The sequence below is a fragment of the Trichosurus vulpecula genome, chromosome 7 (genome assembly GCF_011100635.1).
Source record: "Trichosurus vulpecula isolate mTriVul1 chromosome 7, mTriVul1.pri, whole genome shotgun sequence".
Lineage (NCBI taxonomy): Eukaryota > Metazoa > Chordata > Mammalia > Diprotodontia > Phalangeridae > Trichosurus > Trichosurus vulpecula.
Genome location: NC_050579.1, coordinates 86,754,652 through 86,781,740, shown reverse-complemented (window position 1 = coordinate 86,781,740; position 27,089 = coordinate 86,754,652). Strand labels below are relative to the sequence as shown.

The window sequence follows — 27,089 nt, the reverse complement described above, 5'->3', positions numbered from 1 at the left end:
TATCAAGGAAGGTGATGTCTTGACTTGCAGGTGAATTGGACTGAAGTGAGGTAGAGCTGTGCAAAGTCACTAGCTTTGAGAGCAATTTGGAACTGTGCCCAAAGGGCTATAAAACTATGCATACGCTTTGATCCAGCAATACCACTACTAGGTCTCTATCCCAAAGAGATAAAAAAAAAAAGGGAAAAGAACCCACATATACAAAAATATTGATAGCAGCTCTTTTCGTGGTGGCAAAGAATTGGAAATTGATGGGACGCCCATCAGCTGGGAAATAGGTGAACAAGTTGTGATATACGAATGTAATGGAATAGAATTGTTCCATAAGAAATGATGAGCAGGAAGACTTCAGAAGACCCTGGAAAGACTCACATGAACTGATGGGTAAGTGAAGTGAGCAGAACCAGGAGAACACTGTACATATAGTAACAACCACATTGTATGATAACCAATTCTGATAGACTTAGCTCTTGTCAGTAATGCAACGAACTAAGACAATTCCAAAAGACTCACAATGGAAAATGGTATCCACATCCAGAGAAAGAACTATGGAATCTGAATGCAGATCAAAGCATTTTCTTTTTTCTCCTTTATCATGGTTTTTCCTTTTGTTCTGATTCTTCTTTCACAATATGACTAATGTGGAAATATACTTAATATAATATAATAATATAATAAAACACGTATAGCCTACATCAGATTGCATGCTGTCTTGGGGAGGGAGAAAAATTTAGAACTCAAAATCTTATAAAAGTGAATGTTGAAAATTAAAAATTAATTTTAAAAATTTAATTAAAAAAATTTTTAAAAACAAAAACAAAGTCACCAGCTTCACTCTCTCCTCCATAGCCATCTGAGTCCAGTGGCAAGATAAAGATCAAGACGACTGGAGATGGCCCCCTAAAAAAGTAAAAAGCATGAAAAAGTAAAAGAATTTGTTCTGCTCCACCACAGAGGTCAGTGTTCAGTAGAACGTTTTCAAGAATGAAAAAAAAAAGCAATGGATTTAATCTACACAGAGACAGACTTCTGTTCAATATATACAACTTCCTAACAATAACTATCCAAAAATGCAGCAGACTGCCTTAGAAAGTATGTCCTGACACTGTCACCTGTTATGGATATTATAGAAAGGTGTCATGCTTCACATAAGGGGTTGTACCTGGTCATTCCTGGGATACAATATAGTTCTGAGATAAGGAGCCTAAATAACTTATCAGGGATGCGCAATTGATTTACTCATGGGTCACAGAGTAGGACTACATGTCCAAACTCACATTTCAAATGTCTGTATTTACTTCATCAAGTCTAACCTAGACCAAAAGCAACAGAATCAGTGATGGGATAGAAAGACTAAGTTCAATCAACTTACAAACTGAACATATTCACCCTAACCAAAATTAACAAGCATAAATATTGGGATTGGAGTTTCAACGTAGTCATGCTAAGCTTATTTATAAATCTAAATGTTAGTTGGTTAAAATTCTTACCATAGTCCATGTATTGTCCAGTAATCAGGGGGATCTCTGCAGTCATTTTCAATTTCCTAAGGGGGGATAAACAAAAAAAGACTTGATAATTTCTTTAAATACATTCCATAGTCTTGCTTTTCCTCCAACATAGAACAAAAATCAAAGTATACACACACATACATACATATAATATATTATACACTTGTGATACCTGAGTAGCCAGCTATTGCTAAAAACCCTGCCCCCAGCCCCTAACTGCAAACTCCAGTCTGCATATAAAAAACAGACTGAGTTCCTGCCATTTGGCAAGGGGTCTGGGCCCCTAAGACTCTTCTAAGGAATGTAAGCTAATTACCAGGAAAGAGTCTAATGCCTAACTATCTTCCTCTGGCTGAGTGGGCTCAGAGATGTCTCTATCTTATGTCAACAGACTGAGCTGGAACATCCCTCGGTCTGTCCATGGCCATTAAGGATGGAAGCCCTGGCCCTAGACGTTATCTTGAATTATATGACTTTTGCCTTATCTTGAGCCTTCCTTGCTTCAAGAGTTATGGCAAGTTGGATACAGAGATCCTGGGTTGTAATTCCAGTTGACACTTTGTCAGCTATCTGATACGTTGTATTTACAATCTATGCAGAAGGTTCCTCTATTGTATCATGGTCATAAAAAGTGAAATAACACAGGCTTGCTGAGTCTGCAAAATAACATATGTAAACTTCAAGAGATAATTAGCCACTGAACCTGTATTCCCTATATAAACTACCCTTTCTCTTCAAACGGGGCCGTTTTGATTTGGGAGACTCTATTTCCCCAAACAGTCGCCGGCTAATAAACTTCTCCAATTAAAACTTAAACTCTTGTGGGTGTGTCTTGCTCGCTGTCGGTATAACACATACAACGTGTATAAATAATATGCATGCAAATATATCATATTTATATACGCACACATATTTTAAAATATTTAATCTCCACTGTTGTGCTACAATGAATTCAACATAGCAACATTCCCGGAGGGTAAGGAAATAACATTTCAATATAGTAAGCCTGAAAAATAAGACTACAAATTAGAATTGTAACAATTTGGATAATAGTTTGTTTATACTCTCTGTCAGGGGAATAGTGAATTCAAGTCACTGAGGGAATTGCTTATACTTCTTATAGGTAATCGCACTGCCATACTATGAAAAATAAATGCATGAAAAGAAAAAAAGATTGAATCCAGATCAGTTTAGTTATCAGGTGGATCCAAATGATATAGCTAACAAGAGCCATGTCAGACTAATACAGAATGGTACAGTATTGGTATTAATGATAAAAGTAAAAAATAATTACTGCCACATGTCTCTATGTCTAAAGATGTAACAACTTTGTAGTTAGGTCTTCATGGAACTTTATTAGATCATAGGATTCGCTCAGTAGAGCAAAATGCCACTTCAATTTAAAGACAACTGAATGAAGTATAACATGCCCATGTTAAAAGCATAGGAGATTCCTTGAAAGGTGATTTTGTTCAGTCACCCTCTGATTATTAAAATTGAATACGGCATAAAACAGGAAAGCAGATGCTTGCCCAAAGTGTGCACTCCTGGCATACAAGATGTCCAGTGGCAAGTTGAAGAGAATTCCCCTCTATTCCTTTAGGTGCTCCTATTTGAGAATGACACTACTTACTGCATTGTGCACTACAGAACTTCCTAAATGACATCTAGAATCAATTATTCAAAAGAGTTCTGCTCAACCATCCACACAATGAAAATGCAGTGGATGGACAAGCCTGTGGATTAGACAACAGTATGCAGCGGTAAGGATAATCCAGATAAAGATATGGCTACAGATACATACACACACACACACAAACGTATAAAATCCCCAATTAACTGATAGATTAACAAATATTTATTGATATTTGTTGTATGAATGCCTACTATGTGCCAGACACTCTACTAGGCACTGGACAGACAAGTATTTAAAGGATGAAACAATCCCTACACAAAAGAAGCTTAAATTTTAATGGGGGAGACGAGCATATATAAAATATAAACAGCATAAAGTTAATAAATAAATGTGCAAGTAGTTGAGATCAGGAAAGGTTTTGTGTAGAAGATGATTCCTGAGCTGTATCTTAATGAGAGGAACTTGAGGAAATGGAGGTTATTTTTTTATTGGCTATTTCATTTTTAAGCCTTAAAGTCTGAGATTTTTATACGCTCACATTTATATACACATATTTATAAATGTATGTGTATATACGTATACGTATACATATACATATGTATGTATGTATGTATTTAAATAACTATTTGTATAGCCGCAGAATAGTCATTTTTCTTCTCTGGACCCCAATTTCCCTAGTTATAAAATAAAGAGGCTAAACAGGATGTCCTCTAAGACCCATTCTGTGTCTAAAATTGTATACTTTATTCCAGTAAGGGATATAAGTCTTCTCTATGCCTTCATGTAAATCCTCTACCAGGGGTCCATTCACTGGGTGACAAGCCTTCATCTCACTCTCGACATTATATGGGAACCAAGGCAGCATGATAGCTATCTGTTTTCCTTCACTTTTGCTGAATGACTGGCCCATTTCCTTTTTTGTTCAATATATGTCTTTGATGACACATTTCATGCTGCTTTATGTGGCCAGTCATTGGCAATACACTGCAGGCTTTTTACATCAACCATGAGTCTCTCCCATTGACCACTGGGTGACCTGTAATTTTGATTCCCTGGAGACACTGATACTTTTTTTTCATGCATGCGTAGCATCACCAGGACACCGATGTTAAAACTATTAAGTTTTTATTTCAAAGAAAAATTTAGGGTCATGGAAAGTGCTACATAGTTTCCCAAACATAATCTAGCCCTATTTCCTTTTCCTATGCAGTTCTGGGCCCAATTCACTGTAAGCCAAGACACCTTGCTAACATCCTTTTTTCTGTCAAGGGCACCACTATCCTTCCAGTCTCCCAAATTCCCCAACTAGGGAACATCTTTGACTCTTCATTTCCTAGAACACCCCAGATTCCTTTTTACTTCTCTGGACCCACATCCACTTAGTGGCCAATTCCAGTCAGTTCTATCTCCACATCCATCTCTCAGTCTCTATTTCACACTGCTGCTACCCTACTGCAATACTGGATTACTACAATAACCTCCTAATTAGTCTCCCTACATCTAGTTTCTTCCAATCCATACTCTACATAGTCACCAAAGTAAGTCGTAGCTAAAACCTTTCATGTGTACTTTCTTCCCTTATTAGAATGTGAGCTCCTTGAGAGCAGGCACCGTCTCGCTTTTCTCCTTTTATGCACAGTGTAAAGATGTCAAAAATGCTTTTCTCATTTATTCACTTATTCCTAAAGCACAAATCTGATCATTTTACCCTCTCTTCTCTCCCTCCCCCCACAATAATCTTCAGTGGCTCCCTATTATTTCCAGATCAAATGTAAACTTCTAGTCTTGATATCTAAATCTCTTCTCAAGCCAGCTCTAGCATACCTTTCTAGACATAACACACATTACTCCCCTTCATACGTTGTATAGTATCACCAAATTGGCCTTTGCATAGGATAGTAACCTCCTTACTGGGAATGCACTTCTCTGTCTTAGAATCCCTAGCTCAGCTCAAGCACTGCATCCTACTTATGTCTTTCCTGATACCCCATGGCTAGTGCTTAACCCCCCTTATTTATATTTACTTAGTCTGTATTTACTTAATTGCGCATATATTGATGCCCTCATAGAATGCAAACTCCTTGAGGGTAGGCACTCTTTTATTTTTAGCTTTACCTGGAGCATAGGAGGCACTTAACAAGTATTTGTTGATTAAGCCATCCAACTACCTGCAGTGAAACAATGGGAAAGGTAGAGCTATGATCTCAGTAGGGACAGAAGAAGAGCTTCATGACCCCTCCCTTTTTCTCCTGAGCGCCATGTTCTCTCTCTCTCTCTTTTTTTTAATGCAATAGGTTTCTAATTTCCCTTTTGGTGGCCTTTATTAGATTTGAGAAGAGGGAAATTGAGGGTAATTACTATTGGACGGCAGGACCAAAGTCTAATGAGAAATTTAGCTGCAGTTCAGCTGTGCCCCAACTTCCCAGGAATAATACCAACACCACAAATTAAAGGCTTTTTCCTGGAGACTGAAAATCACAGAAAGCACTTGTTACCACAGGAGTTGGAGCTGGAGGGGAACATGGAAATCACTTTGTTCAATGCTTCTATTTTACAGCAGGGGAACCAAGATCCAGAGAAGTTAAATTACTTGCCCAAGGTCACACATTATCTATATATAGACAATAAACCTTTCTGCCCAGAATGTTAACAATAAGCTATGGGTGGGGCACAGAATTAGCTCTGTTATACAGAACGCTCCCTAGAAGTTGTATTCCTGCAGTAGAACTTTACCTGTAATTGGTTTTTAAAATGTATATATTTCTAAAGCTTTAATGCACAACCCAGGTGCACTGACAAATAAGCTATTACTCACTAGCACTTCAATTAATTATCTTTACACTTAGCCCACAAAACTCCCACAGCCCATCAGACACATGTCTCACTGAACATATGGCCTTACACTGAACATAAAGCCAGACTTGGCATAACCAAGCACATAGCAAATTCCCCAAGGCTTTACTTCTAATAACCAAAAACCTCACAAACATTTATAATCTTTTACCATGTGAATGGTACTGTGCTAGGCACCAGGGATGCAAATATAAAAAAAGACAGTCTTTGAAGTAACTGAGCTTATAGTCTATTGGGGAAAATTCAATATGCATATTTGATTTTCAGTCATGTCTAAGTCTTTGCGACCTCATTTGGGTTTTTTTTGGAAAAGATCCTGGAGTGCTTTATCCTTTCCTTCTCCAGCTCATTGTACAGATGAGGAAACTGAGGCAAACAGTTAAGTGACTTGCTCAGGGTCACACAGCTAGTGTCTGAGGCCACATTTGAACTCATGAAGATGAGTCTTCCTGACTCCAGGTCCAACACTCTATCCATTGTGCCACATAGCTGCCCCTAGATGTATATAGGCAAGTATAAAACAAGGTGAGAAGCAATAAGGTGCAGTGGACAGAGAGCTGGCCCTGGTGGTGGGAAGGCCTAAGTTAAGGCTGGCCTTTAATACATGTCGACTGTGTGATTAGACAAGCCTCTAAAACCATTACAGAGCACTTACCGATCTGCACTGGCAGAGGATGTTTCTATACCAGATGTTCCCTTCAATCAATCAACAAACATTTAAGTGCCTATTATGGGCTAAGTACAATGAAATCCCAAGTTTGGACTAAAAAAAAAAATGTTAGGTAGGGAGTGATATCATCAAAGAAGAGATCCAAACATTACAATGTGTAATGTTGTTGAGGAAGAAAATACTTTCATTTGCAGCTTTTAAGACTACTGTTCTTAATTTAGAAAGGCCTTTTTTTAGGCTTAATTTTTTGACAATTTAGAAAGGCCAAGGTTATCCACTGCATCCTGGGCTGTCGCCAGTCATCCTGACTTTTGTCTTGCCCCTGGACTTCAATGACTCTGGAGGAGATAGTGAGACTGACAACTATGCTTAGCTCTGCCTCACTTAAATCCAATTCACAAGGAAGTCAAGACACCACCCTTGTGACATCATTGGTCCTCTTCAAGAATGAAGAATGAACAACAACAGAGAAGGCTATACAGAGTATTAACACTGAAAGAAGCCCCGGTTACACTTACTAAATACTTGTTGCCCGCCTACCTCCTAATGCCAAATGCTAATATCACAACAGTTTAATTCGTATTACTGACTGCTATTCTGGCACTTATAGTGGGTTGGGAGCCAAAAAGCATAAACCAATGATCTAAACAACTTTGTCACTGGAGTTGTTTGGATCCTTAATGCCTAATACAAAACCTGGTTCAATAAATGACTGCTTGGCTTGGAATGTATTATAAAATCCTATTGATCCTATCACTGGAATATATCTAGGCTATTCCCCTCCCTTTTTTCTTCCTAATACCGCCAACCCCCTTAGGCTCAAACCATCTCTCACATGGACTACTGTCAACAACTTCCTAAACCATCTCTCCCTACACTTCGACCTAGCCAGAGCTGCTACGTCAATCTTCCTAGAACTTATATTTTTATCACGTTACTGCCCTACTCAAAAATCTCTAGTGAAGGCAGCATAGGCTAGCTAGCTAGTACAATGTTGGACCTATAGTCAGGAAAAACTGGGTTCATTTCTTATCTCTAAGACTTACTAGATGTACAACCATGGGCAAGCCACTTAAACTCTCTAATCTTCAGTTCTCTCATCTGTAAAATGGGGATAATGTCTTCAGTATTTATCTCAAAGAGTGTGAGACTCAAATGAGCCCATTTTGAAAATCTGGAAGCTCCGTACAAATGTCAGTCATAATCATACTGCCTACTAAATAAAGTTCAGGTCTTAGTGTCCAGGATTTTAGTACTAGAAGTGACTTAGAGATCGCCTAGTCCAATGACCTCTTTTGATACAGGAGGAAGAGGAGAAGTGACTCGTGCAAGGTTTTTCAGTACTTATGTAAATCTTAGAGGCAGGATCTGAACCTACATCTTTTAACTCTACATCCAGTGCTCTTTCTACTACATCATGCTGTTCCCTCAACTTGGCAATCAAAGGATCTACTCAATCTTGCTCTAACCTCACCTGTATGCTATGACTCAGCCAAACTAAACTATTTATCCTCTCCCAAGCATCACCTGCTTTCCATTTCGGTTTTTCCTCACATTGTTCCCTAGGTATGGGATGCATACCTCTCTTCCTATTTCCACTACTGAAATTAAAACCATCCTTCCAAGAGTTGGTTCAAATTTCACCTTCAGGAGATCTTTCCTGATTCCTTCATTCCTGAGCTGATTTATGCCACCCATTAACTCTCATAATCTTTTGGTTGTACTTCTCTTGTAGTTTATCATTATTCTATTTCGAATTAATTTCGCCTACAAGTCTTAACTTCCCTACTAGACTGGAAGCTCCATGAGGGCAAGACCCCTATCTAATCTATCCATACATCCCTCTAATAAGTACCACAATACCTTACACACAATCAGTTCTTAATGAATGTTCGCTGAATGAATGAAAGATGGATGAGCAAGAATAAGGATGAGGGATAGGGAAAGGTCATCCTCTCACTTTCATTCACAGAGAGTGCCTCATGGAAAAGGTAGTAGTACCAAGAGTGAACCACAAAGAATGTGAAGGGAGGAAGTATGAGTATATACCTTGGTTCTTTTCCTACAATGAATGGGGATGACAGGTGAAGGGAGAACAAAGCTTTCCTGGGGTAATTCCGTATCAAGACAACAAGTCCATGTGATAGAGAAGTAGGATAGTAGTAAGGAGAGACCAAAAAACCAACTGCCCAACTGTATCCACATCAGCCATGATTCTAGTTGTGTAAATACTTCAACATTTTATTACATGATTGGAGAGGAGTGGGTTTGCTCACCTGGTCAAAAAAAACTCACCTTGCACACAGTTGTAGGCCAGTGCTGCACCATAAACAGCTTGGTCCACTCATGGTTGCCACTATGAAAAGATAGGGAATTTATTTCTCAATAATTCTTTTTTATTTTAAAGCTGCCATGAGGCTAAATGATGGCTTTCATCCAAAAACCAAAACAAACCAAAAAAAAAAAGTTTGTTACCAGTGACTAAGGCAAGCTGGGAATGAAATATGAAAAACACATTTAAAATAGTTCATATTTATACAACACCTTTTTCTTGAACCATTTTAGGTACTTAACAAACATTTTATTCATGCTCAAGGTTTCCCTGACAGATACCTCAAGCCCTGTTTTACAGATATGGAGACTGGAGCAGATCATACAGTAAAAGTCCGTATTCCAGGGAAAAAAATCGTAATATTCTTTTTAAAAAAAAAAGCTAAATAATGGAGAAACAGTGACCAGTAGAACTGGGATTAAAAGTCAAACTGAGATAGTGTGGGGCAAACTGGGAAATTTAGAACCCTATGCACAGTTTTCATTAAAAATTTTGAGCTTCATCCTCATTTCAAGTTCCTCCATAAACAGCTGTTCAAATAATTAGATTATGAGTAAGTGTAGGATTCACAATTAAAGTGTTATGAGAAAATTAATTATAGGTTGGAACTGATGGTGATATCCAACAAGAATAAACTAGTTGAGTTGTGAGGTTTAAAATAAATATAAGGGAAATGCTCCTGCCCTGGTTTCACTGAGTTCAAATTCATTTCTAACACATACGAGTTTGAAAACCCTTCACACCTCTAAGCTGAGTGGTACAGTGGAGAGTGAGTTGTGCCTGGAGTCAGGAAGACCCGAGTTCAAATCCAGTCTCAGATATTTACTAGCTCTGTGCCCCTAGACGAATCGCCTAAACCTCTGTTTGCCCCAGCTTCCTCATGTGTAAAATGGGAATAATGATAGCACCTACCTCCCAGGGCAGTTGTGAGATCAAAGGAGGCAATAATTGTGAAGTGCTTAGCACAGCGCCCAACACACAGTAAATGACATATAAACGTTAGTCATTATTATCATCCTGAACATGAGTAGAATGATGCCTGCACTACTTATCTCACGGCATTTTGGGGAGGAAAGCATTTTGTACAGACTAAAGGAGGGGGGAGGAAATAATCATTTATATAGCACCTACTGTATGCCAAGCACTGTGCTTGCATTATTTCGTCTGATCGTCACAACAACCCTGAGAGGCAGCCGCTATCATGATTCTGATTTTATAGTAGAGGAAAATGAGGAAGACGGAGGTTGAGTGTCTTGCCTGGGGTTACCAGCTGGTAAGTTTCTGAGGCTGGATTTGAGCTCAGGTCTTCTGTGATACCGGCTGCTGTAAATAGACAAAGCTTTAATATCTTAAAAATGTACTGAGACTTTAGGGCTATCCTCTGTGTGTGTGTGTGTCTGTGTGTGTGTATATGTATGTCTGTATACATGTATATACCCTCTATATACAGGAATTCTTGTATGTGTATATGTAAATACGTGTATGTACGTATACATATATACGTATACGAGCTGTTATTCTCTTCAAATATTAATTTGGAAGAAAAAAGGAAATTACTCGGAGAAGAACCACCTCTATCTATCCTCTTTCCCCTCTGTCCCCCACTAAAGAAGCGGTACAAAGTCAAGACAATAATGAGGAAGTTGAGCGGTGATATTCAAGATGGAGTCTAGCTAAGGGGGAGAGAAAAAAAGCCCATCATAAATTCTAAAGTACCTGAACTCTAACCAGTGATAAAAAAAATAGAAAAATCACCCTGGAGCCATATTTTTTAGTAACTTGGAGTGAAAAAGGAGACCATGTGAATCTTTGTAATGTGGAATTATTAGGAAGTAACACCCTACTTGCAGAGAAACTGAAATTCTTAAGTTAAACATCAAGTCACATAGAATGAAATAACTACTTAAAATATGAAGTAAAATCTTCCTTCCAATTTCTTTGCAAATATTATTTTAGAATAAAATTATATCCCACGGGTTCCAATCTTTAGTTATTCAAATAAAATTTGGATTTTGAAAGTTAGAATTCTTTTTTGTAACAAGTACATAAATGAATTTACTGGTGTTTTTTTTTTAAATGGGGCTTTGAGAGGGGAGAAAATATGGAGGAGACGACAATTTTCAAGAAGGTTAAGAATTTCCACGAAACTACCTGATGAAACAGCTATTTCTGTGGTCAGTGAAAAGAATCTAGAAATGAGTAAGGCTCCCACCAACAATGCGTTATCTTCTCAATTTGTATAGTAATTACTTTAGCGCCTTTCACTTAGGACAAAAACCTGTCTTGTCACTTAACTATCTCATGTGTCTGCACAGAATCGGAGATTTAGAGCTGGAAGGGCCTCTATAAGTCATCTATTCCAACGCACTACCTAGTTCACCTTCCCCTGCCCTTTGCCATTTTTCATGTGATTGCATTGAGGCCTAGAAAGTTAAAGTGACTCGCTCCAGGCCACACCGGTAGAATGTAGAAGAGCCAGGATTTGAAACCAACCCCTCTGACTCCAAACCCTTGCACTCTTTACACGCATCAATGTTAGTTATACAATTAAATTATCTTGGAAAGTTGACTTGAAATTTTATTTCCACAAATAACTTACCGATTGTAGAATTTGTCAGCAGTGCACAAACAATAAAAAGCTAAACAAAAGGAACTCAGAACAAAAACGCGAGTTGTTGGCTTCATTGTATTAAATTCTAAAAAGGGAAAAAGACATGTAAGATTAGTCATGTTAAAAGTTAAGGGTTTAAAAACCTCTGAGAAATACTTAGAAAAACACAAAAATACATGGTACATTATATAAGGCACCGGTATTATGTTCAAGCTCTTCTTAGAACACACTTAGAACAAACTGGGATTAGGATGTCTAGGTGATAGCACAGAAAAAGATAAATGAAAATATTGCTTTTTTAATTAAAAAAAATGGAGAAGCAACTTAATGGGTCCTATTTCAAATGTCCATTTAGCAACTTCTTCCTGACATATCTAGAGTTCTTTTTGAGGCTTACTTTGTAGAACCTTAAATATAGAAGTGGAAAGGACCTCAGAGGTCTAGCGAAACCACTCCATTTTCGGGATGAGAAAACCAAGCCCCCAAAAGATTAAGTAATTGGGTATGATGGTACAGGGTTGGATTCCCATAGGCCAGGGAGGCTGAGGCAAGCATATCTCTCAAATTGGGGGTACCAGATTGCCAAGAGCTAAACCTATCACATATCCTTGGACATTAATATGGGTGGCCTCTGGGAAGGGGAAGGAGGGATGACCTAAGAAGGTTTTGATAAAGTGGCCCAGGTAAGAAAAGGAACAGGTCAAGGTTCCCAAGCATATCAGCAGTGGAATCTGCAGGTGAGCAGCCAGGGTGAGATACAGAGGCCCAGTTTTCTAATAAATAAATGAATGAAGAGATGACCCAAGAACTTCACAAGGCATGAATAGCAGAGCTATGATGTGAAACCTGGGCATTCAGAGCTGGGATATAAACTTCACTCCAGAGGCAGAGATCTTTCCATGTAATTATTCCAAAAATGCAGTTAAGAGTCACAGCTAACTTCTAAACAGAAGCATCACAATTAGCCTTTTCCATTTGAAGTACAAACTATACCTCTGGAAGGGATATCAGAAATCATATATTCCACCTCTTCATTTTAGTGATGAGAATACTGAAGGCTGGAGAGATTAAGTTAATTTGTGCAAAATCACAGAGCTAGTAAGTAGGAGGTGAAGGATTTTAACTCATTTCTTCTGACTAAAAAGCAGTGCTCTTTCCAGGTAAGACCACTAAAATTATTAGGGCGTGCACTTTCTGCTTTTTTTCCTGAAATAGTGAAATACACCTTTTATTTTTGACTGAGTGCTAAAGACAACCTGGGAAAGTGGATTCTTAAAACCAGCAAGACCCGGCTTAAAGTCCCCTTCCCTACGTCCGCACCCCGCCAACATAAATTGTGTTCCTTTAAACTCTCAGCGCTTCTAACACTATAACTTACAGATATACAGATTTACCAATCTGCATTGTTGTAGGAAGTTTCCACACCTGGAGTTCCCCCAGCAGTTTGATGAAATTACTGGTCCGTGCTCCCTCTCCCATACGCCACCCCTCAAAAGCAACCAAGAACTGGCCATTAACAACTTCAAACTCCCGAACTGTACTTAGTAGTTAGAAATCCCCTAACCCCACCCCCAAATCCCCGTTGTTTTAATCTTCTTGACAAGCAAAACAAGAAAAGTTAAAAAAGTAAGATTACAGCTCAAACTCACTTCCCCCCACTTCCACCCCACCACGCCCTTCGCAAACACAGCAGAAGTTCTCAGAGTAGCTGTTTTGAATATTTCCTACAACCCCCCGACTTTAGCCTTTTGGAGAAGAGGGGCTGAGATGGGCCCGCAGGAGCCAGCTCCCGGCTCTGCCTCTTCCGCGGGGTTTCCAGAGAGCTGGAACTTGGGATCCCAACGCCAGTTGCCAGGGGAAGACTCAGGCGCCCAGGTTGGCGTCCTGCGTCCACCTGGACCCCAGACCTCCGGCAGCTCCGAAGCATCCACAGTACCAGGGACAAGCCAGAGCCCCGGCCTCCGCCCCACGCCCTGCATACCTGGCTTACGGGGACGCGCAGCATGAAACCTGAAGCCGCAGCGCCGGACTCCAGCTGGCCAGGTTTCCGTAAACAGTCCCGACTGTCGGGACTCCAGCCCGCCCCCTGAGCCATTTCGGACACGTGATTCTGACGGGCTATGACAGCTGGGGTTTTGGCTCCTCCTTTTTCCTCGGTTCCGTTTTGCCCCGGGGCAAAAACAAACAAAAAGAAAAACAAAAAACCTTCTTCCCTGCTTGCTTTCCTTCTAGTTTGCTGAATATACCTCTTTCTTCTCCAGCCGGGAAAGCGACATTCCCCAAAACTCTGGGTTGGGTGGTTAAGGTACAACCTTTGGTTAAGAAACAACGCGTTCGGCAGTCGATACAAAGTTTTCTCGCAGTTGCAAGATCTTGTCTTAATTAGGGCAGTGCTGTTTAATAATGGATCGTGGTGCCACAGGGCTTGATTTGTTGATTTGAATCTTAATCCACTGAACTTCAAATCTAAGATCTTCCTTGTGATTCAAGGGAGTAGGTGTGGGAAAGGCTTAGTGGTGATCCTTCTGACGCTGGAGATCGAAAATCTGAGTGTGTGTGTGAGTGTGTGTGTGTGTGTGTGTGTGTGTGTGTGTGAGAGAGAGAGAGAGAGAGAGAGAGAGAGAGAGAGAGAGAGAGAGAGAAAGAGAGAAGGGAAATATCTAAGAATTCTTGGATTCTCTCTTTAGAAGCTTCCACCTTATCTTGCTTGTTGATATCATTTGTAATTTTGTTAGTGGAATTTCATTCTTGAGAGCCTTCCATCCCTCTTGAACCATGTTTTCTGTTAGTAATTATGGTGACCTACATTATGGAGTTTGTGTGTGCCACATCCTTAGCTGTTCAAGATTCATAGACTGGGACCTCATCATTCGATGGAAATGCTCTCTCCAAAGTTAATAAGATCTCTTGATTTCCAGTTCTGATAGACTTCTCAATTCTTCTTGATTTCTCTGCAGCTTTTGATACTGTTGATTACTCTCATTTCTCCTGAAGACTCTTCTCTTAAGGTTTTCATGACCTTATTTCCCATGATCCTCTTCTTACCTATTCTTGAGCTCCTTTGCTGAAACTTTATCCAAGTCATGCTAGCTAACCCTGGGTGTCCCCAGAACCCTCTTCTTTTCTCTCTATACTATTTCACTTGGAGATCTCATCAACTCTGGTGTATTCGTTAGCATCTCCATACTGACAAAATGCTCAAATCTACTTATCCAGCCCTAACCTCTCTGTTGACCTCCAGCCTAATATCTCCAACTGTCCATTGAACATCTCAAATAAATGTCACATTGTTCAGTTCAGTCATTTTTCAGTCCTGTTCGACTCTTCATGGCCCCATTTGGTGTTTTCTTGGCAAAGAGACAAGATTGGTTTGCCATTTCCTTCTCCAGCTCATTTTACAATGAGGAAACGGAGACAAACAGGGTTAAGTGACTAGCCCAGGGTCACACAGCTAGTAAATATCTGAGGGTTGAAATTTGAACTCAGGAATAGGAGTCTTCCTGACTCCAGGCCCAGTGCTCTATCCACTGTACCACCTAGCTGCCAGGATGTCCTTTAGACATCTTGAACTCAACAGGTCCAAAATGAAACTCTTTATCATTCCTCCCAAGCCCTCCCCTCTTGCAAACTTTCATCTTACTGTCCCAGGCATCACCATCTTCCCAGTCACCCAGGCTCATGACCTAGGTGTTACCCTTGACTCCTTACTGTTAGAAATATGCTTGGCACTGAAATTCAGGTATCAAGGGCAATTTATTATTATTGAGGAATTCAAAGGAATTGGTAAACGTTACTGGCCTAGAGCAGACTCCACCCTTCTCTAGGAAGGGGGAGTGAGGAGTACAGGAGTGAGACCAACTTTATTCTGTTAGACTGACATAGAATGATGCACCATCAGCTCAGTACCTCCCTTCAGAGAAAGGATTGGTCTGCTCCCTTCTGCTCCCTACTGGATGGAAGAGTGCGTGGAGGTAGTGTAAGAAGACTGGAAAATTTGGGTAGGGGGAAGTGATAAAGGACTTTGAATGCCAAATAGAAGATTTTATATTTGATCTGGAGGTGATAGAGAGCCACTAGAGTTTATTGAGGAGGGGAAGTGAAGTGAACAGACCCGGGCTTTAGGAAGATTACTTTGAGGGCTGAGTGGAAGCTGGACTGGAGCAGGGAGAGAAGAGTCAGGCAGACCCCCCAGCAGCCTACTCTAATAGTCCAGGCATGAAGTGCTGAGCACCTACACCAGGCTGAGGGCAGTGTCAGAGAAGAGAAGGGAGAATATGCAAGAGCTGTATAGAGGGAAAGGTGTAAAACACTTCTGAAGTATGAACCACATACACCAAAATGGAACTCACTGAAAGAAGAATGACCAGGAAGGTGAGGGAACCCAAAACTATGCCATCCTAGGATCATATCAAGAGGGATGTTACTCAGAGTCTGGATGGCCATTTGTCAGGGATATGGTGAAACGTCCTTGTGCTTCAGGTAGGGGGCCAAAGTAGATGCCCTCTGATGGCTTCTCCAGCTCTCAAGAGTCTACGGTTATAAGTTCGGGACTGCCTGGAAAAGGTACAGGGTTCTGTTCCTGACCATGTTCTCTTCAAGGTTTTAATTAAACTCTTGAATGAAAGTATAGATGCATGCCTCCCAAATTTGCATATGACACAGAGCTGGGAGGAAGAGATTAAAAACACTGGATGGCAATAATGAGATACAAAAAGATCTCAACAGACAATGGACCCAATCCCTCATGAAGAACTTCAGACTCAAGCTATTTTTGCTTGATACAGTAATAGGAATTATAAAACAAATGCCAACTTGACTGAAAAAGTATAGCTGCATCTTCAGCTGTGGATTAGACAGATGCAAAATAATTAACAAAAACTTGTAAATGCTGCATTTTCAAGGGTCAGAGAGTAGACTTTAAAACAACAATCACCATTTCTATGATATTTTCATTTTCTTTTCAGAAAATATTCCCTAGGTGCTACTGAATAATAACCAGAATGGAAACCCTGAGAACTGCATTTGGCAGTTACAAACAAGTACTCCGCAATACAAACAATTCCAAAAGTCTTTTATCGAAGGAAAATACATACTTCAATTTCTATTGAATTTGCCTGAGAGATGAAAATGAAAGGCATCACTGATGTTCTGGGAACCAAAGACCTCTGTTGCAGTGTAACTGCTGCTCTCCCAAATAGATATATTGAAAATTGTCTGGCTTGCTTCAAGAGTGATTATGAGACTGATCTTGGAGAATGCACTTACTAGTAGACACAGCATTAGAGTCAATACAAGGTTGCTCTCTTTGGCAGGTTTGAAAAAAAGAGAATATGGAATAGTCAGGAGGAAGATATTTTGTTATATTCTGGAAGCAAGATTAAAAAAAAAAAGATTAAGACGGAGAAACTTTTCTGCAGGCATGCTCCAACTTTGTCTTCCAAACCACTGTCCATGTTTATTAAACTTCCCTCCTTCTTCTCCCCAAGAGGGAGTGGGTAGCATGCTTTGTGTTTCTGTTCTTCAGCATACCAAAACCTATTCCTGTCAAGTTGGAAGGAATCTGATGAATGAATTTACATTGCAAGAAGTGATCTCACTCCTGCTAGGTGCATTTCTTATTCAACTTAGACTGTGTTTATTTGTGCATATCTCATTCCCTTGTTGAACTGAACATCCCTGAAGGTTGGGAGCTAAGGTATTTTTCTTCTTTGTATCCTGAAAGTCTAGCCCAATGCCTTGCACATAGTAGGCACCTGATAAATCTAATGAGTTGAACTGATGTGTAAATATAGGAGCCTACCTTTCCTAGTAGGGTATCAGTTGGCTAAGGGGTATAGATCAGCCATCCGGTCCCCAAACATCTCCCTTACAATTTATCAAGGCAGCAGAAATTTCAATTCTTTATTAAAATGTAAATACCCCCACAAAGTATTCCTACCTTGTCATGATGACACGTTGGGGAAAATGAGTTGAAAGCTAGATGAGAGTTGAAAGGCTAAGTGGAAATGGCATACAGGATGTCAATTGTTCAGTTGGCAAGCATTTCTTAATTTATTATTACTATGTAACAGGCATTGTTCTAAGCAATGGGGATACAAAAAAGGGGCTAAAACAATCCCAGCCTCATGCAATTTACATTTGAATGGAGAAAATAACATATAAATAATTGGGTATATACAAGATAAATACAGTATAAATATAAAATAATCTGAGAATGGAACGTGCTCTCACCTTAGGGGACCAGGAAAGATTTCTATAGGAGAAGGGATTTGGAGTGAGTCTTGAAGAAATCTGGAGCAACCATGAAGGGGAGATGAGGGCACCCAAGCCTTCCAGGCATAGAGGATAATCAAAAGCACAAAAATGGAAGACGGCTGTTACGTGCAAAGGGGCATCAAGTAAGCCTAACTAAACTAAATCATAGAGTATATGGAGGGAGAGGAGGAGTGCAGTATAAGAATATTAAAAAGGTAGAAAGGGGGAGGTATTAAAAAAAGTTTTAATGCCTAATAAAGGTGTTTATATTTGATCCTGGAAGTAATAGGGAGGCACTGGGGCTCACTGAGCAGGGGGTTTCATGGTCAGGCCTAGGATTTAGAAAAAAAAAATCACCTTGGCAGATGAGTGGAGGATGGATTACAGTGAACAAAGACTGGAGATAGGCAATAGCCTATTAGAAGAGAGGTGATGAGGACCAGAACTAGGAAGGTGATTGGAGAGGAAAGGAAGTGAGAGTGAGGAGGAGTGAGGGTGAGTGAGGAAGAGTGAGGGTGAGAAGTTGAGAATGACACTCAGGTTAAAGTCTTGGAAGGCTCAGGTAATGGAAATACCTGAGGGGGTTTTAATCTTTAAAAATACATATTTTTTGTTACGTTTAAGTTCCAAGATGTTTCCTTTCCTCCCTCCCAATCCTGCACTAGAGAAAGCCAGCATTTCACACATACATGTATATGTATATATACATACATACACACATGTGTATGTATGTATATATACATATACACATACGTACACACAATACATAACTCTATATATCAGTTCTTTCTCTGGAGGTGTGGAGCATCTTCCTTCATAAGTCTTTTGCAGTTGATTTGCATTTCTCTAATCAATAATGATTTAGGCCAATTTTTTCCTAACTATATATAGCTTTGATTTCTTCCTTCAAAAAATTGCCTGTTCACATCCTTTGAAATAGGGAAGTTTGGCAGAAATGAGGCTTGGATGGGGAAGAAGGGGGAAGATAATTAGCTCTGTTTTGAACACGTTGAGTTTAGGGTGCATATGCATCATCCAGTTTGTGATGCCCAAAAAAGCAGCTGGTGATGTAGAACTGTATCTTAGGAGAGGGATTTAGGCTGATTATATAGATCTGAGAGAATCGTCTGTCTAGAGATGATCATTGAACTCATGGTTGCTGATGGGTCATCAAATGAGAAGAAAAAGGAGAAGGACAGAGCCCTGGAGGACACTCTGCCCCACTCCCCAAATGAATGGACATACCACATAGGAAGAATCAGCAAAGGAGACTGAGAAGGGGTTGGATAGACAGAAAAAAATCTGGGGACGAGAGGCTTTCCGAATCAATAGTGTCAAATGCTGCAGAGAAGTAGAAGAAGAAGGAAGGAAGAAAAGAGCATTGAAGGTAAGACGGAAGGGTATTAAAATAAAATTTCACAGTTTTGTCTAGGTCTAATGGTGCTATCATTATCTTAATAAGAGATAATTCTATAACCCAAAGGAATGAAGCTCTAATGTCAAAATTTCAGATATCAAAATGAACTGTTCAGGAAACCCTTTTTTGGGTAACTAAGCCCTGTTAGCAACTTTTAAAACCTTATGACATTGGTGATTTCTTACTCTCTGTCTATATACAAAGCTGAGCCTAACTGAAAGGTACATTTTAGAATTTATTTAAGATGATGTTTCAACGTGCAATTCAGTGGATTTGGAAGAGTAGAAAGATCACACACAAAATATGTTGATAAATGATCAATGGCCATCTTCAGGGACTATCTCTACTGGCAAGGCACTGTTTTTGGTCATATTTTCTTCAGCATTTTAATCAAACTCTTGAGTAAAAGTAGAGTTGGCATGCCTACCAAATTTGCATATAGAACTAAGCTGGCAGAAAAAACAGTGGATGGCAATACCGAGAATTTGACAGGACCAAATCTAACAAGTTGATAAGTAATAGGAATAAAGGTAAAACCCCATAGTTAAGTTGAAAAAAAAATTGGAGTCAGGAAGACCAGGGTTCAGATCCTTCCTCCAACACTTACTAGTCATGTGACCCTAGGTAAATAAGTTAGCTTCTCTAGTTTTTAGTTTCCTCCTTTGTACACTGATAGAGTTGGACTCAATGACCTCCAAGCTCTTAATCTATGACACTATGATCTTTGTAGAGAGTGAGGGAAAATGTGACCACATAGCAAATCATATGTGGCATTTGGTGTTATGGTTGCCTGAAAACTCAACAGAAATATGATGGTAAAAAAATTATTGCACTCTCTGGCTACACTGACAGAAGGATAATGTCTAGAACAAATTCTATTTTCCATTGGTCAGGCAACATATGGGTTATTGGGTTTAGTACTGGCTTCTACATTTTAAGAGGGATGGATGTATAATTTAAAGTTTTACATGTGTGTGTGTCTGTGTGTGTGTGTGTGTATGAATTATCATTAGAATGAATAAAAATTAGAACTGTCCCCAAACAAAATGGGCTGCCTTCAGTGATGAATTCTCTGTCATTGGAAGTATTCTAGCAGAGAATGTGCTAACTTCTTGTGTGGAATATTGTAGGGAAAATCCATACTTTGGGTAAGGGATGATTTAGAGGATTTTTCTAGTTCCTTTCAATTCAGGATTCTGTGATTCTAGAAGTTAAGATCATGGAAGGGACCTTAGAGGTCATCCTGTCCAATTCTCTCTTCTACAGTTGGGGAAATTGAGGCTCAGAGATGTTAAATGACTTGCCCTTGGTCTCACAGCTAGTGTTAGAAATGAGATATGAAGCAACAGTATATCCATTGCACTCTACACTGCCCCTCAATTAGCTAGCTAATTGAAGAAGCATATATTCATATTCATATAATGTAGTACTGTATTCACTTGCTACAATATTTATAATTTAAAAATTCAAAAACTGTAAAATCTAATTTAAAAAATTCCTTATAAGGAATGGAGTGGAAAATTATAATGGAAAATGGGCATATATGTGCCTGTATACATATATGTATATAATGGATAGATAGATATATAATATAATGGATAGATAGATATATAATAAAAAATGGAGAAAGTGGCACATTTTAAGTGTGCTTATGTGTTTCCTTGGATTTTAATCACTGCTTTTCTGACTGGAACATTTGAGCTTTACCACAGTCTGAAATGCTATTATGAAAACTGCACCTGTCTTTCAGAGACTGTTTTTATTTGAATTATGGTTTTGCCTAAACTGGGCCAGGAAAGGAGCTGAAAAGAACAGTCAAGTGTTTTCTTGAAAAGTGATTGTTTTTCGAAAAGATGTCACATTTTATATTTGGAATCGCACGGAAGAAATTTTTTGGAACACAGAACAAAAATAAAACAAACAGCATAGAAATCCAAAATGTTCAATAAACACCAGATTCATTTTACTCCTTGGTGAGAAATCATGTAACGTGGGACTTATAAATCATCTTACTTTAACTTCATAGTTAGAAGGCTTTATTTTAAAGCCTGAAAGAACTTCTTATTAAATAAAATCTAGAATGTACATCCCAGTTAGAATCAGCTTAGTACACAGTGAGAAGCCACCTATGTCATATGGTTTTAGAAGTGGCAGAAAAGACTTCATTATCTAAAAAGATTTTTCTAAATAGCCTGTCTTGGTGTCTGAAATGTTATACTTTAAAAAAAATCTTCAACATAGAATTCCATTATTCTGCTTCTGGGAAAAAGCTGATCTCTTCAAACTCTAAATTACTGTTTCTTTAATTTTTTAGAAGGGGTTGAAAGCATTTGGGCTTTTGAAATAAAAAGTAAACCTACCAATAGTTAATATTTACCGAAGTTGTGTGTGGCCTTTCTTCAGGCCATAGTCTCTATGATATAGATGATAATTTGCAATTCCTGGCATGGTTCTTTGTACATATTGAGCACTCAATCAATCAACAAGCATTTATTAATTCCTTATTCTGTGCCAAACACGGTTCTAGATTCTGCCAATGCAAAGACAAAAAATGAAGCAGAACCTGCTGTATTTTTTCATAGAGAGCAGGCTGACTACCACCTATGGAAAACTAATAAGTAGGCTAAAAAGACTGAATAGCTCAGAAACGGTGCTATTATTTTTTAATAGTTCTTGCTCTGCCAGTTTTCTAAACCTCTCTACACTTTCTTAAGCTGAGTCATTACTAATACCAGCTAGCAGTTTTACAGCATTTTAAGGTTTGCAAAGCACCTTTACAAATATCTAAATTGATCCTCACAACTATCCTCCACATATTATTTCCTCATTTTACAGATGAAGAAACTGAAGCAGACCAATTAAGTCACTTGCCCAGGATCATAGAGCTATTAAGTTATCTGAGGCTGGATTTGAACTCCAATCTTCCTGACTCCCTGTCCAGAGTTCTATCCATGGTGCCACCTTTAAAGGGTCCACTCAATACGCTGGAGGCTTTCTTCTAGTTCTTTTAGCAAGTCATGGGTACCAAGAGAGCCCTCGGCCTCCATCTTTTATCCTTCATTTGAATAGAAAAACAAATCACTTCATTTCTAGTTACAAATGTCTTTGATGGTTATTTTGGATACTTCTCAAATGCAAGTCATCAATGAAAAGGTACCACTAGGTTACAGAACTACAGAAATAGCTTTCCCACATGAAATGATGAGTGAGTGGCTCTAAGTTTTGAGACAGCATTAGGGAGAAAAAGGGAGGCTTCCTGGTACAGGAAGCAGGTGGTGCTGTCAAGGTGGTTGGCTGCCTGTGGGTTGGTTGGAGACAGGGTGTAGAAGAAAACTGCCTCTCCTTTGTTGGGGCTTGGTATTTTTTCAGATGTTCTCCTTTAGGGGAATGACCTTTCATTTGAACCTAATAGTGGCCAGTGGTTTAAAAATGAAAGTAAGCTACCCACACTCTTTATTTATACTGACATTTCACTGGCTCCTGACTTATTTCTAAAAGTAGGTGAAAGGTTGAAGTAAAGCAGAGCAGGGATAAGGTAAATAGGTTAAGAAGGATAGGGAGGAAAAATAGGAAGGAGGAAAACACAAAAGTAATTGTGGCTTAAAATGTGAATGGCATGAATTTACCCATAAAAAGGAAATGGATGGCAGATTAAAAATTTGAATTCAACAATATGTTGCTTTCAGGTAACAGTATAAAAATGAGAGATATACATAAAGATAAAATAAAGGGCAGAAACAGAATTTAATGTAATTTTTATGTAAAGAAAACAGGGATAGAAAACATGATCTCAGACAAAGTTAAAGTTAAAATAGATTTAATCAAAAGTGAAAAATAGAGAAGCTACACTATGTGTCAGCAATATTATTCAATAGGCCATTTAAAATACCTAGACAGTATAAAATACCTGAGCATATACCTGCCAGACACAGGAACTATATGAATATAAACATAAAATGCTTTTTATACAAATAAACTAAGATCTTAATAATTGAAGTAATATTTATTATTCATGGGCAGGTAAAACCAATATAATTTTTAAAACAACAATTTAACCTCACTAATCTCTTTAATGCCATCCCACTTAAATTACTAAAATATTTTACTGAGTTAGAAAAAATGGTAACAAAGTTCATTTGGATGAACGGAAAGTCAGGAACTTCAAAGAAACCAGGGAAAAAAGATGTAAAGGAAGTAGATTCAGTAGTGTCAGACCTTTAACTATATTATAAGACAAGAGCATTGTTGAAGTACAAAAAGGATAATTTAAATTATTTTAAATTAAAATTTTCTTGTATAAATAAAACCTATGCAGCCAAGAACAGAAGGAATGCAGAAAATTGGGGAAAAATTTTTCATAGACAATCTCTTAGATAGGATGTGATTGGTTGGAATATTGCTGTAGTGTAGGAAATGATGAGTTGGTTGATTTAGAAAAATATGGAAAGACTTGGACATATGAAGGAAGATGTTATTCACTTTTGGAGAAACAGATGATGGGAGGAAATAAGCATAGTATGATCTCCACATATGTGTGTGAGTATATATGTATATGTGTGTATGTTTATAGACATCTATGTGTATACATACATATATATGTATATATACATATATATATCTACACTTAATTGTAGCCTTCTTTACGGTGGGGGGGAGGAAGGGGAAAAATAAAGTAAAAAGTGCACAGCAGAGAACAAAAGAAAACCAACAAGGAAGCAAAGAAAAGCTAGGCAGCTTTGAAAATTGTGTACTATTTATTATATAGGTTTTCTTGAAATGGAAATTTATTGTTTTATAGTGAATACTCTCTTATGGTCTGCTGTGTACATTGCAATGGTTTTTTCCCCCTCATTTTGTATTTGTTTAAAATCTTTTTAATTACCAAAAATAAAAAAGGAAAAAAATAAAAGTAGATGAATCCCCAATTCATAAGTCAGAATTGTATGTCTAATGTTGCTCTCCCACTTTGTCCTAGCAGCTCAGAGCCCGCAAAGTAGGTCCTGATGATCAAATCTCTAGTTTCTCTAGAGTAAGGAATAGGTTTTCCCCTATCCTCTCCATTTGTAAACCTTAAATAAAATACCCAAGTAAGTGAGCATTGGTCTACAGGGTTTTCTGGTAGTTAAATTAAATTTAAACCAACAGATGAAGAACCAACATGTTTGACTACCCAGCTAATTGGAAGAGCGGGAAGGGAAGCAACTTTGCTAAGGGGAAAAATGGGCACCCAGATGACTTCCATCCTCTGGGCCTTGGGGTATGAGTAATATCTGACAGAATCCTCCTATGGATCTGGACTAGCCCTATCATTTGCAGGTAATGTGAATTTTTCCATGAAAAATATCAAAACCATCATTGAATCTTAATTGGCCCAGGGGACTAAGGCTCTAAATATGACACTGATATGACTTCTTAGTGGCTCACACATAAAATCCAGGGCATGAGGAGTCAGGAACTCTTCTCTCAGGCTTGACTAGATCATTAGAATGGCCAACACAGAGAGGCAGGAAAATTGTGCTCAATCAATACTGTATCCTTGTTGAATATCCTTTCCATGCTATGATTGATTAAGACTTTTTTGTTAATTGCTAGATGGTTTGTTTCTCATCTCATTCCACTACTGAGCCTGACTGACCAGCCTGAGTCAGGCCTGGCCTCCTGTACTCCAGTTCTTACTACCCGGAAGCTGTTGATCCCTGCTGGGCCTGCTCCCACTATACTGGAACACTAGATTGGTCTCTGTAAATTTCTCATGGCTTATCTCTTGGCTGCAATCTGATTCCTTCTACTGATCACTACATTTATCTATCTATCTATCTATCCATCCATCCATCTCTTCATTCATTCATTTGTTCATCTATCTATTCATCTATTTATTCATCCATTTGTTCGTCTATCCATCTACTTTTTCATTCATTTATCTATCCATCTATTTACTCATTCATTTGTTCATCTATCTATACATTCACTTGTTTATTTGTCCATCTATCTATCTATCTATCTATCTATCTATCTATCTGTCTGTCTGTCTGTCTGTCTATCTATCTAACTAACTAGTAGGTGGACTCAAGGTCTGTCTCTCATGCAAACTTTCCCACCTCCAAGGCAGGCTACCCTAGGAAAAGAAGGATTTCATTTCCTAAGGTCACCCTTTTTATTCGACATAAATCATAGAGGTATATTAAATTCTGACCAGATAGCATCTGAGAGTCAGTATCATGAAGCTGGCTTTGAAGCCCAGAAGAACAAGGCTCATCTACAGCCTCCGACACACACTGCGTGCGTGACCCTGGACAAGTTACTAAATGTCTCAGACGTCTAGGACTAAAAGTAGCCAAGAAGGTGCCAACCTATATTGGGAGAGAGTTTCCTCACCTGGGAGGTTCCCTATGCCCATAAAATCACAAGCCAGTCCTTGTTTCCCTTTGTTAGATAAAAGATGATTGCTACTTTTGTTTCAGAATAACAGAGATTATTTAGTTTTTAAACAACTTGTACCCAGATCCTCAGAACTCTCCCTAATAAGTTTTGGATTTCTTGTTATCTCAGGGAGGTAGGACGACTAAGCTATAGGGACGACTAAGCTATAGGGAACAGAAGCTACTACTAAACCTTAATGAGAGCGCCAACCTCTTTTTTTAAGGTTGATTGCCTGAAGTCAGTATATAAAAGTCAAGGATAATCACTACCTCTGGACTAGTGTTTATTATAGGCTAGGAATAGGTAATTATACCCCTCCTGGATCACTGTCTTGTCATGGTGGAGGGGCTTGTGTAGCTCAATGGAACTCTGAGCTATGCCATGCAGGGTTACCCCAAGATGGATAGATCATAGTGGAGAGTTCTGACAAAAGGTGATATGCTGGAGAAGGAAGTGGCAAGCCACTCTGGTGCCTTTACCAAGAAAACTCTATCTCTTAAGGGAAAAGGAGCGAGAAACAGAAAGACTGAACTATACAAGACTATCTTGTGGTGGCTATATATAGATGTCTAGAATTCTTGGGTGGTTTTCCTTTGTTTTTGTCTGTTCCTCTCTGCTGTGCAGGTCTGTTCCTTAGTCCTGTACTCTGAGGTATTTAAGGTTTGGGGCACAGAAACCACTAAGGAAATGATGACTCTGTCCCAAGGTCAGCAGAAGTTAACCCCCTCAGCATTCTCCTGTATAGTTCCAATTCTAGCCCTACGCTCATAAGCCAAATGCTTCTTTTAAAAGGGTTATTACTCCTGGAGAAAGGAACCTTGCTGATTTTATGCAAACCACCTACCATCTAAGGACTCTCACCAAAAGGTGTTAGACTCTAAATCCAGATGAAGTGGCCCTTTTCCTCTTATCCAGTGCAAACTGCAAATTAGGACTGGGGATAATTGGTTAGACTTAGTCTATGACTATAGAATGTAAGACTTAAAGGTACCTTAGAGAAAATGTAACTCCCTGCTCCTGCTCAACTCCATTTTATAAAGAAATAGAAGTCTAGTAAAGGTAAATGCCTCTCCCTCAATTGTCAGATAGGCAGTAAGTAAAACCAAAAGTGGCTGGAGTGTGCTGGAGAACTTCCCGTTGCTAAATTTTCAGTGTCAGAAATCTGTTACAAATCAGGGCTTGATTGACTGTTTTGTTGATTGTCTAGAATTAAGAAAAGTAATGGAGAAAATCTTAATGATGCAGATTAAACTAAATAGTGTGTTCTGGCTATATTTTGTTTCTTTTTCAGAGTCCTAGTTGTTAAACTTTTACCAGCCTATCCAGGGTCCCAAGGGATCCAGGCCCCAGACCTGCATCTTCAGAATCCAAATTCAGTGCTCTT

At 38.8% G+C, this 27,089-nt stretch overlaps 1 protein-coding gene across 1 annotated transcript in view; it reads right to left on the bottom strand.

The window, feature by feature from the left end:
* The window catches only part of RNASET2 (ribonuclease T2), a 72,691-nt gene that overhangs the window by 37,404 nt on the left and 8,198 nt on the right, over positions 1–27,089 (bottom strand). Inside the window, exons 4-7 of the mRNA XM_036768214.1 lie at positions 13,595–13,765; positions 11,602–11,698; positions 8,966–9,026; positions 1,491–1,546 (exon numbers count right to left, since the gene is read on the bottom strand). Coding sequence (XP_036624109.1) covers positions 1,491–1,546; positions 8,966–9,026; positions 11,602–11,698; positions 13,595–13,765 — 385 coding nt within the window. The remainder of the gene's footprint in view (positions 1–1,490; positions 1,547–8,965; positions 9,027–11,601; positions 11,699–13,594; positions 13,766–27,089) is intronic.